We start from the raw sequence: 13232 nt of genomic DNA on the forward strand, positions 1-13232 counted from the left end.
CCTAACCCTGTCCCTCTAAAGAGAATCCTACACCATATTAAAGACTTCTAGGGGAGCCTTGCAGATTTTTTCTTGAGGAGTGTCCATGGGTACCTTCCCAGCCCCCTTTGAGGGTGGCATTGGGTCCTCTGCAGCCCCTCAAGCTGTACTTGACCCTTTGCTCTCAAGGTAGCATGGGGTAACAGCCACAAAGTCAATGCAATTCCCCGTGGTCAGTAATCAAGTAATCAAGGAGTCACTACAACTGTGCCTGTGGCCAGAAGAGTACAGCCTAGTAGCCATCAGTAGAATAATAGGCATAGATTCCCATGTTGGGTTGGTGAGGAGTGGACAGGGGACCTTAGTGCTTCCTGTTCAATGGGTCCTAGCTCAGGGCCCTGTTAGCATTGGAGCAGTCCACTGCTAGCTCAGCAGGGAATCCCATTGCAACACACTAAGCTCCTGGGGAACTATTCCCCAGCCTGGCGTACTTCCTACTAGTCTCTTATGAGTAGTCCTCTCCATCCTTTCACTCTAGTCTGGGGGCTTCCCCTGCAGTCCCTCTCGGCCTGGCTACTGTGGCTTGATCCATTGGTGCTTCCTCCCCTAGAGCTCCTGAAACAGTCAACCCTAACTGAGCAGCTCAACAGCTGGAGCATGCTGTGGGAGTGGGGCTTTCTCAGCCAGGTGTGCCAGGTTTGGGCTCAGTGCGGGGCTGCATGGGGCACGTGGAGAAGGTGAACAGTCTGTTGTGTTCACAAATTCTGGCTCCAAAAGATGTTGCCTACCATAAGGCATTGGATTTGAGCATGCACTGCTGCCAGGAGACAGACAGGGCTTCATTGCCAGTGGAAAGATGAAAATTGGGGTCAGAGATCAGTCTCTTTACAGCTTCATTTTTATTTTCGGCACAATGTTTTTCATAGACCCAGTGACACAAAAGCTGCCTGGAGCCTGGAGGAGGCCCATGGGCCTGTGGAGCTCACTGTAGGGAAAAACAGAGGAAATTAAGAATCGGCTCTGTATACATGTCATCATAAACCATGCCCCTCACAGGGAGAAAGTGTATGCTGCTCCTGTCTGGGAATCCAGGGCACAGCCCTCCCAGAGTGCTGTTCAAGCCATTCACCCCTTGAAGCAGTCAAAACAGAAAATCTGCTTCTACGGCCAACAAAAAGAAGCATCCGAGGTCTTTGGAAAATCAAAGAAACAACTGCCAAGTTTTGTTTTGACTCCCTAGTGGATGGCTGGGGCCAGCTATCCATCTCCCTCTTTCTCCTGTGACGGGGAAGAAGCTCCCCGCACTGACATCCACGCCCTCGGTGAGGCGCCGGGCGGCGCGGCTGGGCCGAGTCCCAGGGAAAGCGCTCAGCGGGAGCCGGGTCCGTGGGCCAAGGAGGCAGACGGGTGGGTGCGTGCGGCAGCGGGCATGCCGGTCGCAGCAGGCAGTAGGACCCGGGAGGAGGTGGACGGGAGACGCGGGGGGGAGCGGCACGTCCCGGGCGTGCTGGCTCAAAAGGGGGAGGGGCCGGAAGGGAAGGAGGCTGCTGGCATTACCTCTGCCCCCGCAGGCAACCCGGAGCAAGGGACTGGAGGAACCGGAGGACCGGAGGAGGAGAGCCGGACCCCCGCAGCCCAGGCCCAGGGGAAGACCTCCCACCCCGGGGACCCGAGGACTGGGACAGGAGGCGGACGGCTCCGACCCCCCCACCCGAGGAGGACGGAGGTCTGGGCCCGCCGGAGGGCAAAATCCCGTTGCCGGTTCGTGAGCGGGGCCGAGGGCGGGGAGCCCCGCACCGCCCACTGGCTGAGAGTAAGCCAGGGTGCAGCGGCTGCTGCCCCAGGGGCAGAGACAAAAGGGCAGGGACCCAGGGGAAGAGACTGAGGGTTAGAGGTGCAGGCGAGCGGAGAACCGGGGGACCTCACAGTCGGGTCTGCTCGACCTCGCCACACTGGTGGAGAATGTGGGTACCCCTCACAATAGGGTGAACCCCCCCCCCCAAAAAATCCTTCTGGTGTTGATGGGTGGTGGATTAAGACCACAGGAGTAAGCCAGCATGGAGGTGGGGGAATTGCTGAAATGGTTGGTGGACAACCAACAACAGCAGCAGCAGCAGCAGACGCAACTGATACAGCAGCTCACGGACCAGCAACAGCTGATTCAGGAGGTTTTATAGTAGCAGAAGCAGCCGGAGGCTATGACAACCCCAGGGGGGGCCAGTGGGGCAGCCCTGGCGCTACCATTACGGCTGGTAAAAATGACGGCCGAGGACAACCCAGAGGCCTTCCTGGTGACATTCAAGAGGGTGGCCACAGCCGCCCGTTGGCCAGAGGAACAGTGGGCAACTCTCCTGGCACCCTACCTCACAGGCCCGGCCCAGGGGGCATATAGGGGCTTAGCCGCACGAGATGCCCTACACTATCATAAAGTAAAGGAAGCCATCCTCGACCAGGCAGGGGTGACCCCGGAAACCCACAGACAGAAATTCCGGGCCGAGAGGTACCAGCCAGGGGAGCGGCCCCGAGGGGAGCGGCCCCTGCCAGCGCTGCCCCACCTCAGTTCCTTCTTACCGCTGTGTCGGTCATTGGAGCGTCTCTCTCTCTCTCTACCTTGGGTGCCACAGAACTCAGGGCCTCTGGTCCCTTTCCGAACGGTCCCTGCACATCAACGTCCGGGAACTGCGGGCGGTGAGGAGGGCCTGCGAAGCATTCCTGCCGAGGCTCTCCCACCGCTCCATCCTGGTGCGTATGGACAACACTGCAGTGGTTTTTTACCTCAACAAGCAGGGTGGGGCGCGTTCGCCACCCCTATGCAAGGAGGCCCTGCGTCTCTGGCACCTGTGTGTCACGCACAATATCACGCCTCAGGCGGAGTACCTCCCCAGGTGCAAAAACCTACTTGCAGACACACTGAGCAGATCCTTTGGAGCCCACGAGTGGTCGCTCAAGGACTCTGTCCTCAGTCAGGTTTTCCGCAGGTGGGGCTATCCCCACCTAGACCTGTTTGCCTCGGCACGCAATGCCAAGTGCAGGAACTACTGTTCCTTGCTGGGGCTGGGGAAATTTTCCAAGGGGGACGCCCTAACGTCCACGTGGCCAAAGGGCGTTCTCTATGCTTTTCCCCCATTTCCACTAATTTCCAGGGTATTGACCAGAGCGAGAACTTTCAGGTCCTCGATCATCCTCATAGCCCCCAGGTGGCCCAGACAGTTCTGGTTCCCCATCCTGGGTGCACATGCTGACCCAAGACCCTATAGCACTCCCTCCAGTTCAGGATCTGCTAACCCAACCTTGGGACGGGGGGATAATGGTTCACCCGGATCTCCGGTCTCTTCACCTAACGGCCTGGTTTATCTGTGGTTGCACCAACCAGAAAGGGAATGTTCCTGACAAGTACAGATGGTGCTCCTTAGCAGCAGGAAGCCCTCTACTAGACGGTCATACGCTGCCAAGTGGCGGCGCTTCTCGTCTTGGGCGTCCTGGAGAAGAGTACAACCGTCTTCAGCCCCTATTCCAACTATTCTCGACTATCTCTTTCAACTCCGTTCTAGTGGCCTGTCCTTCTCTTCTATTAAAGTCCATGTGGCATCTCTCTCCGCCTTCCATGTTGGTATGGCAGGAGCCTCTCTTTTTTCTAACCAGGTGGTTAAAAGGTTTCTTACTGGTTTGAAGAAATACCCTGCCTGGAACCTCAACCTGGTCCTTCGCAGGCTTATGTCCCCTCCTTTTGAGCCATTGGCTACGTGTTCATTGAAGCACCTTTCATTGAAGGTTGCTTTCATAGTAGCCATTACGTCTGCTAGAAGGGTATCAGAGCTAAGGGCGCTGACTATAGAACCGCCCTACCTCATTTTTTCGCATGATAATGTAAGGCTACGGCCTCATCCGACCTTCCTCCCGAAGGTGGTTTCTACTTTTCACCTGTCTCAGGAGATTTATCTACCGGTGTTCTTCCCTAAACCACACGCCTCCCCTAAGGAGCGCGTTCTACACTCCCTGGATGCCAAGCGAGCACTGGCATTCTATATTGACCGAACCAAGCCCTTCCGTAAATCCCAACAATTGTTTGTTGCGTTTGGGGATAGGGGGAAAGGTTCACCTATTTCTACGCAAAGATTATCAAGATGGGTGGTGCAATGTATAGCAGAGTGTTATCAACTGGCTGGAAAAACCCCACCCAGGATGAAGGCACACTCTACCAGGGCGCAGGCGTCCTCGGTAGCCTTTGGTGCCCAGGTACCTATCACAGAAATTTGCAGGGCAGCCACCTGGTCTTCCCTTCACACGTTTGCAATACACTATGCGCTACCTCAACAGGCCAGGGAGGATGCAAGGGTGGGCTCTGCAGGCCTCAAATCTGTGATGTAAATATGTAAATATATAGATCTGGTTGTCTTTGTTCTGGGTTGGTGACTTGTCACTGTGTAATTGTTCAAATAAATCTGTTATTGTTCACCTTCCTTTATGACTCTGGTGCTATGACTGTTCCGACCCCTCCTCCATGGGGTTAGCTTGGTAGTCACCTATTTCGAATGGACATGAGCAACCACTCGAAGAAGAAAAGAACGGTTACTTACCTGTAACTGTTGTTCTTCGAGATGTGTTGCTCATGTCCATTCGACTCCCACCCTACCTCCCCTTCGTCGGAGTATCCGGCAAGAAGGAACTGAGGTGGGGCAGCGCCAGCAGGGGTACTTATGCCCCGCCATGGCAGCGCCACTCCAGGGGGCGCCCCGCCGGCGCTATGGATACCGCTAGGGAAAATGCTCCGGAAGACGTGGTGCACGCGGCGCGCACACCTACTTCGAATGGACATGAGCAACACATCTCGAAGAACAACAGTTACAGGTAAGTAACCGTTCTTTTCTTCACAGGGCTCTGTAGCAGTCTTGCTTGTTTCTTATGGTCTGTTCTTCCTGAGGATGAAAGTGACTAATCGACTATCCGATAAGAAAAAGCTTATCAGATAGTCGACTAGTCACTCCTCACACCCTTCCTGCCTCTATCAGAAAGAAGCAGCAAAGGGGAGGGGAGGAAAGGAGAGCTCTGTGGGAGAGGGCAGGGGCACAGCGGTGGCGTTCCAACTTCAAAATATACAAGAGCCGCAGTAGCTCTTGCTCAGCAGCCCCAGCTTGACTTTACTCCCTACAGGTATGTCTATACTTCCCCCCTAGTTTGAACTAGGGAGCAAGTGTAGACATACCATAGAGTGGAATGGGTAGGTTTATGCTGTCAAATAGCTGGCTGACTCAGGCTCATGGGTGTCTTATTACAGTTTAGAAATACCCTCAGTTGGGGTGGAGAACCTAAGGCCTGGGGGTCGGATGTGGCCCCCAGTTTGCCTTGCCTTGATCTGGTCCCCAAGGCTTGATGCTATTCCCAGCACTGGGAAATCCATGCTGGTGCTCCAGCCCCTACACCCCCCCAGCCACCACCTCACAGGGCTGGAACATGCAAAATCTACTAGCCTGGGCCACTGTTGGCTCTGGTATGTGAAGGGAATGTGGGGAGTGTTGTTATTCTTCTCAATCAGGAGCCACATCAATGAGGGTTCCCCCCCCACACACACATTTGTTTGGGTTTTTTGCACTTCTCACTTGTGTGTGGCACCTGACTGATTTTTCTGTTGGTCAGTGGCCCTGACCCAAAAAGGTTCCTCACCCCAGCTCAGTAGGGTTGCCAGGTTATCACATGAACAGTCCAGGAATTTTTCTGTCTGGTAAAAAAAAAACCCAGAAAATACCAGACATGTAATACTGTTTTTCTTGGACGGAAGGCCAGTGGGGATTTTCCCCCTGCCACGTCTGGTAAGGGGAGCGGGGGAATTTAAAGGCACAGCAACCTTTTTTTTTTCTTAACAAGTTTGGTCTCCCTTTTTGTTGTTGTTGTTGCTCAACCAATTTTTTTCCCCATCATGTTCGGGATTTTTTGTGAAAGTATCTGGCAACCCTATGGCTCAGTAATACACACTGAGATGGACTCACACATTCTTCTCCATTCAACTTCCCATTCATTTCCTCATTAGCCCATATTTGCTACTATAAGAAATACTTTCCTTTTTTAGATTATCTGCCATTGGCCGGACTCTCCCCGCTCTGGAGAGTGGCTGAGAAGGAAATTGTGTTCTCTCCCCTCCCTACATTCAGAGCAGTTTTTCAGGTTCTTATCAAAAGCTCCACATGGGAGCCAGTTACTAAGCACATTTGCTGCTTTTCCCTTGTAGTAACAATCTCCTTGTTTGGCTTTCTGCCCAGGTAATGGAGGGGAGGGAGGTGATATTACCCACCCCACCTTAGCCTAAGGCTCCCTCTCACTGCGTATAGAAACTAGGTGCAGTTTCCAGGTTGCTTCATTCAGGCTTTAGTAGTAGACAGTCAGGGTCTGAGTGGTGGGAACCCCACAGCTAGTGAGTGAACAAACTGGGCCCCACCCAGCAAGGATTTTAGCTGCTCATGAGCCTGCAATTACAAATTACATCAAAATTCAAAACAGGCAGTCAACAAAGAGCTATATAAGAATGCTCATTTGCATGACCGAAAATATACAACTTAATATTGATAATTGATAATTGACATGATGATTAATAATAGCATAAATGAAACATATTCACAGACTTTATTTAATGGGACTTCTGCTGCGGCTGGGGCGCAGTTTGTGGACGTGTGGGTGCAGGAGTCAGGGTGGGAGTGTATGAGGAGCTCAGGACAGGGGACTGGGGTGTGTGGGAGGTGCAGGGAGCAGGACAGGGGGCTGGAGGTGGGAAATAGAGTGGGAGGGGGTGGGGCCTGGGACTGGGGACTGGATTACTTTGCTTGGCAGGGCCCGAGCTGCTACACCCAGGCAGCAGTAGCTGGACGAGGGGCTGGGCCAGGATCACCACAGCTGGATTGTGGCCTCCCCTCCTACCTGTGCTGTAGCAGGAGAGGGGCTACCACCGCCAGCCCTTCCTGCAGCCAAATGTGGGCCAGACTGCAGGCCTGTTCCAGGATTGGGGCGGGAGACAGGATGCTGCAGCTAAATGGGGCTGGGTACTTTTACTTTCTCATGTCAGTTTACTAAACTTAATTTTAAATAAAGTAAAATATTATGTTCAACACAAAAGGTTTGAACATTGTCTTTATTTACAGCAGGGGGAGGGATAGCTCAGTGGTTTGAGCATTGGTCCCCTAAACCTAGGGTTATAAGCTCAATCCTTGAGGAGACCATTTAGGGATTTGGGGCACATCTGTCAGGAATGGTACTTGGGTGTGCAGTGAGGGCAGGGGACTGGACTCAAAGTCCCTTCCAGGTCTATCACCCACAGAAAAATCAGTCAGGGACCACACAAATGAGAAGCAAAAAAACAACCCTTCCAAAAACTTCCCTCCCTCACTAATGTGGCCCTCAACTGAGATACCTCACTCAGATTTTGTGGCCTTCCCCTAGGCTCTGGGGTGGGGCCAAAATGAGGGGTCCACTCTGTTGAACAGCGCTGCCAGTGAGTGGGATGATAGGATCTGTGTGAGAAGCAGTGTGCTGTCTGACCGGGGTGTGTGCAGGAGTAGATGATGAGGCAGGGGTGCAAGATCTGGGTGGCACTTGCTTTTGTGACTTGTGCTGTTCTCAGGCAGTGGGAGAAGCCTCCAGGCAGCACATCTGGGTGCTGCTGTTCCCCCAGCTGCAGGAGTGGGAGTGCGCAGAGCCGTGAGTGGTTCTGCTTCTTCCCCAATCACACAGTGAGGCTCAGGGCTTTCTCCAGCCAGCCTGCCCTCCCATCCCTCCCCGCAGCAAGCTGGCACTGACTCCAATCTCGCAAGGAGTGCAAGGTTAGACTGCCAGCACGGGCTCCCCATTGCCGGGGGGAAAGCAGGGGGAACTGAGCTCAAGTTGCGAGCCATATTTGGCTCATAAGCCATAGGTTACCAAATCTGAATGTAATGAACAATTATTAATTATGTGATAGTGTGGCACTTCTTAAGGAGTGATAGGCCTCAGTTCAACTATGAGAAGTGCCAGTTATTTCTCCAGTGGGAGAAAATGAAGGTTATGTGGCTAGTAGGTTATGCATACCAATGGGGAGAGGGAAAAGTGGGCAGCTGCCCAGGGGCTTAGTGATTTAAAAGGGCCCAGGGTTCATGACTGCCATTACTGAAGGGCTGGCTGGGGGGAGGCAAGTCCCTCTTTGCCTCTCTGCTTGAGGCCCTACCTTTTCCAGGGGCACAGTGCCCCCCTTATCTTGCCCAGGGTCCTGATAAGTCTATTGTTTGCCCTGGGGTCAAGTGACCTTGTGACGGACTGGGCCGGGTCTGGGCACAGCCAAAGGCATCTGCTCAGGGCGAATTGCTCAAATTCAGGGCTCTCTATAGCCCCCAGACTGGAGATCTTCCCAAACAGGCCACAAACCAGACCCACAGAGTGCTTTAGCTGCCTGCCTGGCCAGCCAGAAGCCTCACGAACAAAACCCCTCTGACACTCCAGCAATATCCATGCCCCAGATGGCGCCGGGCCTCATACACAGGTGAGGGGTTTTAGAACCCAATCTCACCTTCTCCAAACAAGTTCTGTCCGGTTCCAAGAAAACAGCCACAGATTCCAGGTCTACTTGCACTCTGGACCTTACTCACAAGATCATGCTGAACCAATTATTTAGAATCTAAAGGTTTATTACTAAAAGAAAAGAAAGCATGAGAGTAAGGTTGTTAAAGTATCATGCATTACATGCATCGACTCTCCCAGGTCTCGATGCAGGCTTGTAGCAGAGATGTTATAACTGCTGGCTTAAAAGTCCTTGGTGTACATCCTATGTCACGATGGATCTACAGTTCTTCCCGGCTCGTGATTCCCTGCAAGGCTGCATCTGGGGTCAAGAGCAGATCTGAAGACCCCATGGAGGATGCCACATAGCCCCTATATACCTCCTTCCTCGTCTCTTCTTGGCTGCAGCAGGTTACCTGGCCAGAGGCCTATCCCTGTGTTCCCTGCTGGTAGCCCTTAGGTATCAGTCACCATTCTTGAGGTGTATCCTTGGCCTATAACGGGCTATTGTTCCATGGAGACTTGCTCATTAGCATGTCCATAGGCTGAGCTTCCTTGCCCATTGCTCAACCATATACAGAGAAACACACAAAGTACATGCTTACAACTTCTCACACAGACATTATACAATCACATGAATAGCATATATAGAATCAGTATAAGATAAGCTTTCATTTGACACCTCACATGACTCCTTTTGTACCACTTTTTGGGGCAACCCCCTCCCCCCCACGGGTGCAACAGTGATCTGGCTGCTCCCCTAAAATCCAGTAACGTGACAGACCTAATCAGTCTTCTTAGAAGGGAAGGCCCTGCAGCATAAAGGAACTCTGACTCAGCTGGGGAAGAAGGACTCTCTGTTTAAGAGAAAAGCGCCAGGGTATGTCTACACTAGCCCCCTAGTTCAAATTAGGGAGACTAATGTAGGCATTCGAAGTTGCAAATAAAGACCGGGATTTAAATAAGCCCTCATTACACGAGGTATAACAGTTAACTCAAACTAAGGACTTAGTTCGAGTTAACGTTTGACTGCCGCGTGTAGCTGCGGGCAGTTAGTTCGGACTAGGGGGATTTAAAAATGGCGCCCGGATGGAAAGATGCAAATAAAGCCTGGGATATTTAAATCCCGGGCTTCATTTGCAACATTGAATACCTACTTTAGCCTCCCTAATTCGAACTAGGGGGCTAGTGTAGACATACCCCCAGTGAATTGAAGTTGGAGCTTGGAAGGCTAAACTCCTGATTGGAGAGACAGAGAGATGGAACTCACTGTGACTTAGCTCAGGAAAGAGGGACTCAGAGGACTAATGTGTGAAAGGGCTCAATAAAGTGGACCTCAGAAGGTCAGTATTTTAATTATCTTTTGGATTATGATGTGGAGTGACAAGGAATCCAAAAAGGAAAACTGAGGCAGAGTAACCTTTGGCTGCAACACTAACAATTTTAAGAAATTACAAAGGAGATAGCTTCTGCTCTCAAATACGTGTGCGCAAACTTGGAATAACTTGTTTGCCTTCCATGAAATTATTCTAGATTTATACCCCCGTGACTGAAAGCAGAAAATGACCTAAACATTTTTAAATAGCATAGCCCTTCCCCTCTCAACTAAGGGCAGAAGAATCACAGATCAGGTTTTAGCTTAAGATATCATTTTCCCACCCATTATCCCAAATGCGTCTGATGAAGTGGGTCTTTACCCATGAAAGCTTACGCTCCAATAACTGTTAGTCTATAAGGTGTCACAGGACTCCTCATCGCTTTTGCAGATTCAGACTAACACAGCTACCCCTCTGATACTGGACACTATTATCCCAGTGTGTCCTCCAGCAAAACTGAAGACCCAAACCCAAATGTAAAATTACACATAAAAAATGCCATGTTTATGCCTTCTCTGTTCTTTAAGAAACAATAAAGGGTGAGCACAAGTGCTGACACTTTGCAGATCACTTTTTCTACAGAGTAATTTCTATTAAGCTTGGTGACCCCCAACTTCTGATTGGATTATTAGATTTATTCCCTCAAATACCATATTTCCTGTACTCTAATTTGGCCAATATTGATATATATTTTCTACATTCAGTCACAAGGTCTTGATTAGACTAGTAATAGAAATGTAGCCGTGTTAGTCTGGTGTAGCTGAAGCAAAATACAGGACTATTATACTAGAACTTCTAACCAACTTTGAAACTCTTTACAAACATATCAACAGGTAGGTTTTTCAACAAGCTTCATGTGGACAAAGAATTTAAACACGTTCACAACTTAATGTACAACCGCAGGTCCCAAAGAATAAATTTCTTCTGGGCTGCTGTTTGCAGGGGTTCTACCAGGAGCCAGCTAGGATGCAACACAAAGGCCGGCCGTGGGGGGCCAGCGGAGCTAGTGCATGAACGGCCCCGCCCCGCCCCAGGCACTTCGCCACTCTCCTTCAGCGAACCCGCCTTGCCTGCCACTGGCTAAAACCCATCCGCCCACCGGCTCTTCTAGCCTGTCATTGGTCAGGGCCTACCTCTAGATCCCGCCTTCCTCCCGATTCGCTGCCCTGTGATTGGGTATTTTATGGTCTTCTCTTCGGGCACCCTGGTTCTGTGCTGGGCCTCTCCGGGCCAGAATATTTGTGCGCTGGGATAGGGTATCTTGGTGACCCGCCCCTCCTGGCACACGGTCCTGTCATGGGGCCGCTCTCCTTTTGGCCACGCCCCTTTTTCCTTGGCCCTTGCCCTCTGTGTCACGGAAGCGCAGAGGCATTGGGTGTGGGCCCTGCCCCCGCTTGACGTAAACGCGTGTGATTGGCCACCGCGTCAGGCTGAGTTTCCGCTGCCGGGCAGGGGTGCGGGGGCGGCGGAGCCGGAGCGATGGAGCGGCCGGAGCAGCGCGCCGGGGAGCCCTGCTCCCACTTCCGCGCCAACGGCTGCAGCCTGACGGAACACGGGGCTCTGCGGAACGGATACGTGCGGGGCCTGCCCGGGGCCGAGACCCAGGTGTGGGGTCGGGGCAGCCGGGCGCGGTGCGAAGGGGCGGCCGGCCCCGGGGCTCCCCTGCGGGAGCGGGCGCGGGGTACCAGCTCTGCTGCCTCAGGGGTGGCTGGGGGCCAGCGGAGCCCGGCCCGGGTCGGGGCTCTTGGGCCTCCCGGCGCCGTAAGCAGGCAAACGGGCCGCGCCCCGCTAGGCTTCGCCGCTCGCGGGCTCTGCAGCGAATGGTGCCGGCTGCCAGGGGTCGCTCGGGCCCGCCTTGGCCTGGGCGAGACTCGGCCTTGTGGATGCCGCTACTAGGTGTGGCTGCGCGCATGGGACCTGGCCTGAGGCGCTGGCTGCCCCGCCGGCCCTGGCACCAGTGAAGCGGCTGCTCGCCCGCCTCACGGGGCGGGGCTGCAAGGGACCGAACCAGTTTCTTCTGTCACCCTTCAGGTGGCTCGAGGCTGCTCAGCCTTGCCGGCGAGAGGGACAGTGCTGTAGGGTGTGTGTTTGTCTAGGGTGGGCTGGGGAGGAGACTGCAGACAGCGCCAGAATGGCCCTCTCACTCAGCCCAATGCTCCATCTAACCTAGTGTCCTGTCTTTCAAGGGGAATTAATGGAATAAAGCATTTAAGAACTAATCCATCCCCTATATTTAGTTCCAGCTTCAGGCAGTCAGTAGTTTAAGGATACTCGGAGCCCCTTATTGGGTTGTCATCTCTGCTAAAAGTCATTGATGGATCTATTCTTTGGGATATACTTAATTCTTTTTTAAACCCAGTTATAATTTTTGCCTTCTCAACATTCCCTGGCAGTGAGTTCCAGAAGTTGACTGCTTAGTGTGTAGAAGTTGTTCCTTTTCTTTTAAAACTGCTGCTTATTAATTTAATTGGAATATCCTTGGTTTGTGTGACATGAAGAGGTAAATTATACTTCCTTATGTAACCCACACATCTAGTGGGTGTGGTTCACTGTCCTATGTAGTGACACTTAGACCACTTAACAGCAGAGTGAAAAGAATGTGTGAGCTCTACAGCCTAAGCTGAGAGCTGACTTTATAGCTCAAGATGTAGAGGTTCCTATACTAATCTCCAGCGGTCCCAGGTTCAAATAATCTGCCAGCAGGTGGTTACACTGACACACTTTCTCCACTCCATTCTTGATTTTACAGATCTTTGCAGTATCCTCACCAGTTGTATCTTCTGAGCTGAACAGTCTCTTAATCCAGAGATAGGCAACCGAGGTTAGTTAGTGGGCTGCATGAATAGCCATCTCAGTGGGCTGTAAGATTGTGGTAATCAAGTCTGTCTTCTGAAAAAGGGTAATTTTGCTAACTGAGCTTGCATATCTAGAATTTGCAGGATATGCCAATTGAACCATAGCACCACTTACATTGGATGCAGAGGGAGCCCAGGGGTTTCATGGTTAATGTGTGCAATCCGTATGCACCTTATTTTAAATGCCCTTGCTTTAAATGCTTGATGCTTTAGAAATACTGGGGGGGGGGGGGAACTACCCAGACAGAAATCATCAGAACTTGGCAATTCTGTGCATGTGCAATGGTAAACATAAAGTCTTGTGGGCCACATAAGAACCCTGATGGGCCACATGCAGCACACCATTGCGCTAATCACTTTTGTTTCCCTTCTCTGTAGGGTTTTTTTCCAATTCAAATACTCTCTTTTGAGATAGTGGGACCAGAATTGCACTCAGTATTCAAGGTGTGGGTGTACTATGGATTTACACAGCGGCATTATATTTTCTATCTTAAGGTACGTCTACAGT

The 13232-nt window shown here is 51.9% G+C and overlaps 1 protein-coding gene across 2 annotated transcripts in view; it reads left to right on the forward strand.

Annotated features, from left to right (window-relative positions):
- Window positions 1-11239: 11239 nt before the first annotated feature.
- Window positions 11240-13232, forward strand: part of SPTLC2 (serine palmitoyltransferase long chain base subunit 2) — a 150914-nt gene continuing 148921 nt past the window's right edge. The window contains exon 1 of one of the 2 annotated variants that reach the window (XM_075926793.1): window positions 11240-11474. In XM_075926793.1, the coding sequence (XP_075782908.1) occupies window positions 11349-11474 (126 nt within the window). In that variant the 5' untranslated portion in view covers window positions 11240-11348. Of the gene's footprint in view, window positions 11475-12327; window positions 12691-13232 lie in introns of those variants that run through there. The other variant, XM_075926794.1, reaches the window with a different exon arrangement.

This window comes from Pelodiscus sinensis, chromosome 4, assembly GCF_049634645.1.
Source record: "Pelodiscus sinensis isolate JC-2024 chromosome 4, ASM4963464v1, whole genome shotgun sequence".
Lineage (NCBI taxonomy): Eukaryota > Metazoa > Chordata > Testudines > Trionychidae > Pelodiscus > Pelodiscus sinensis.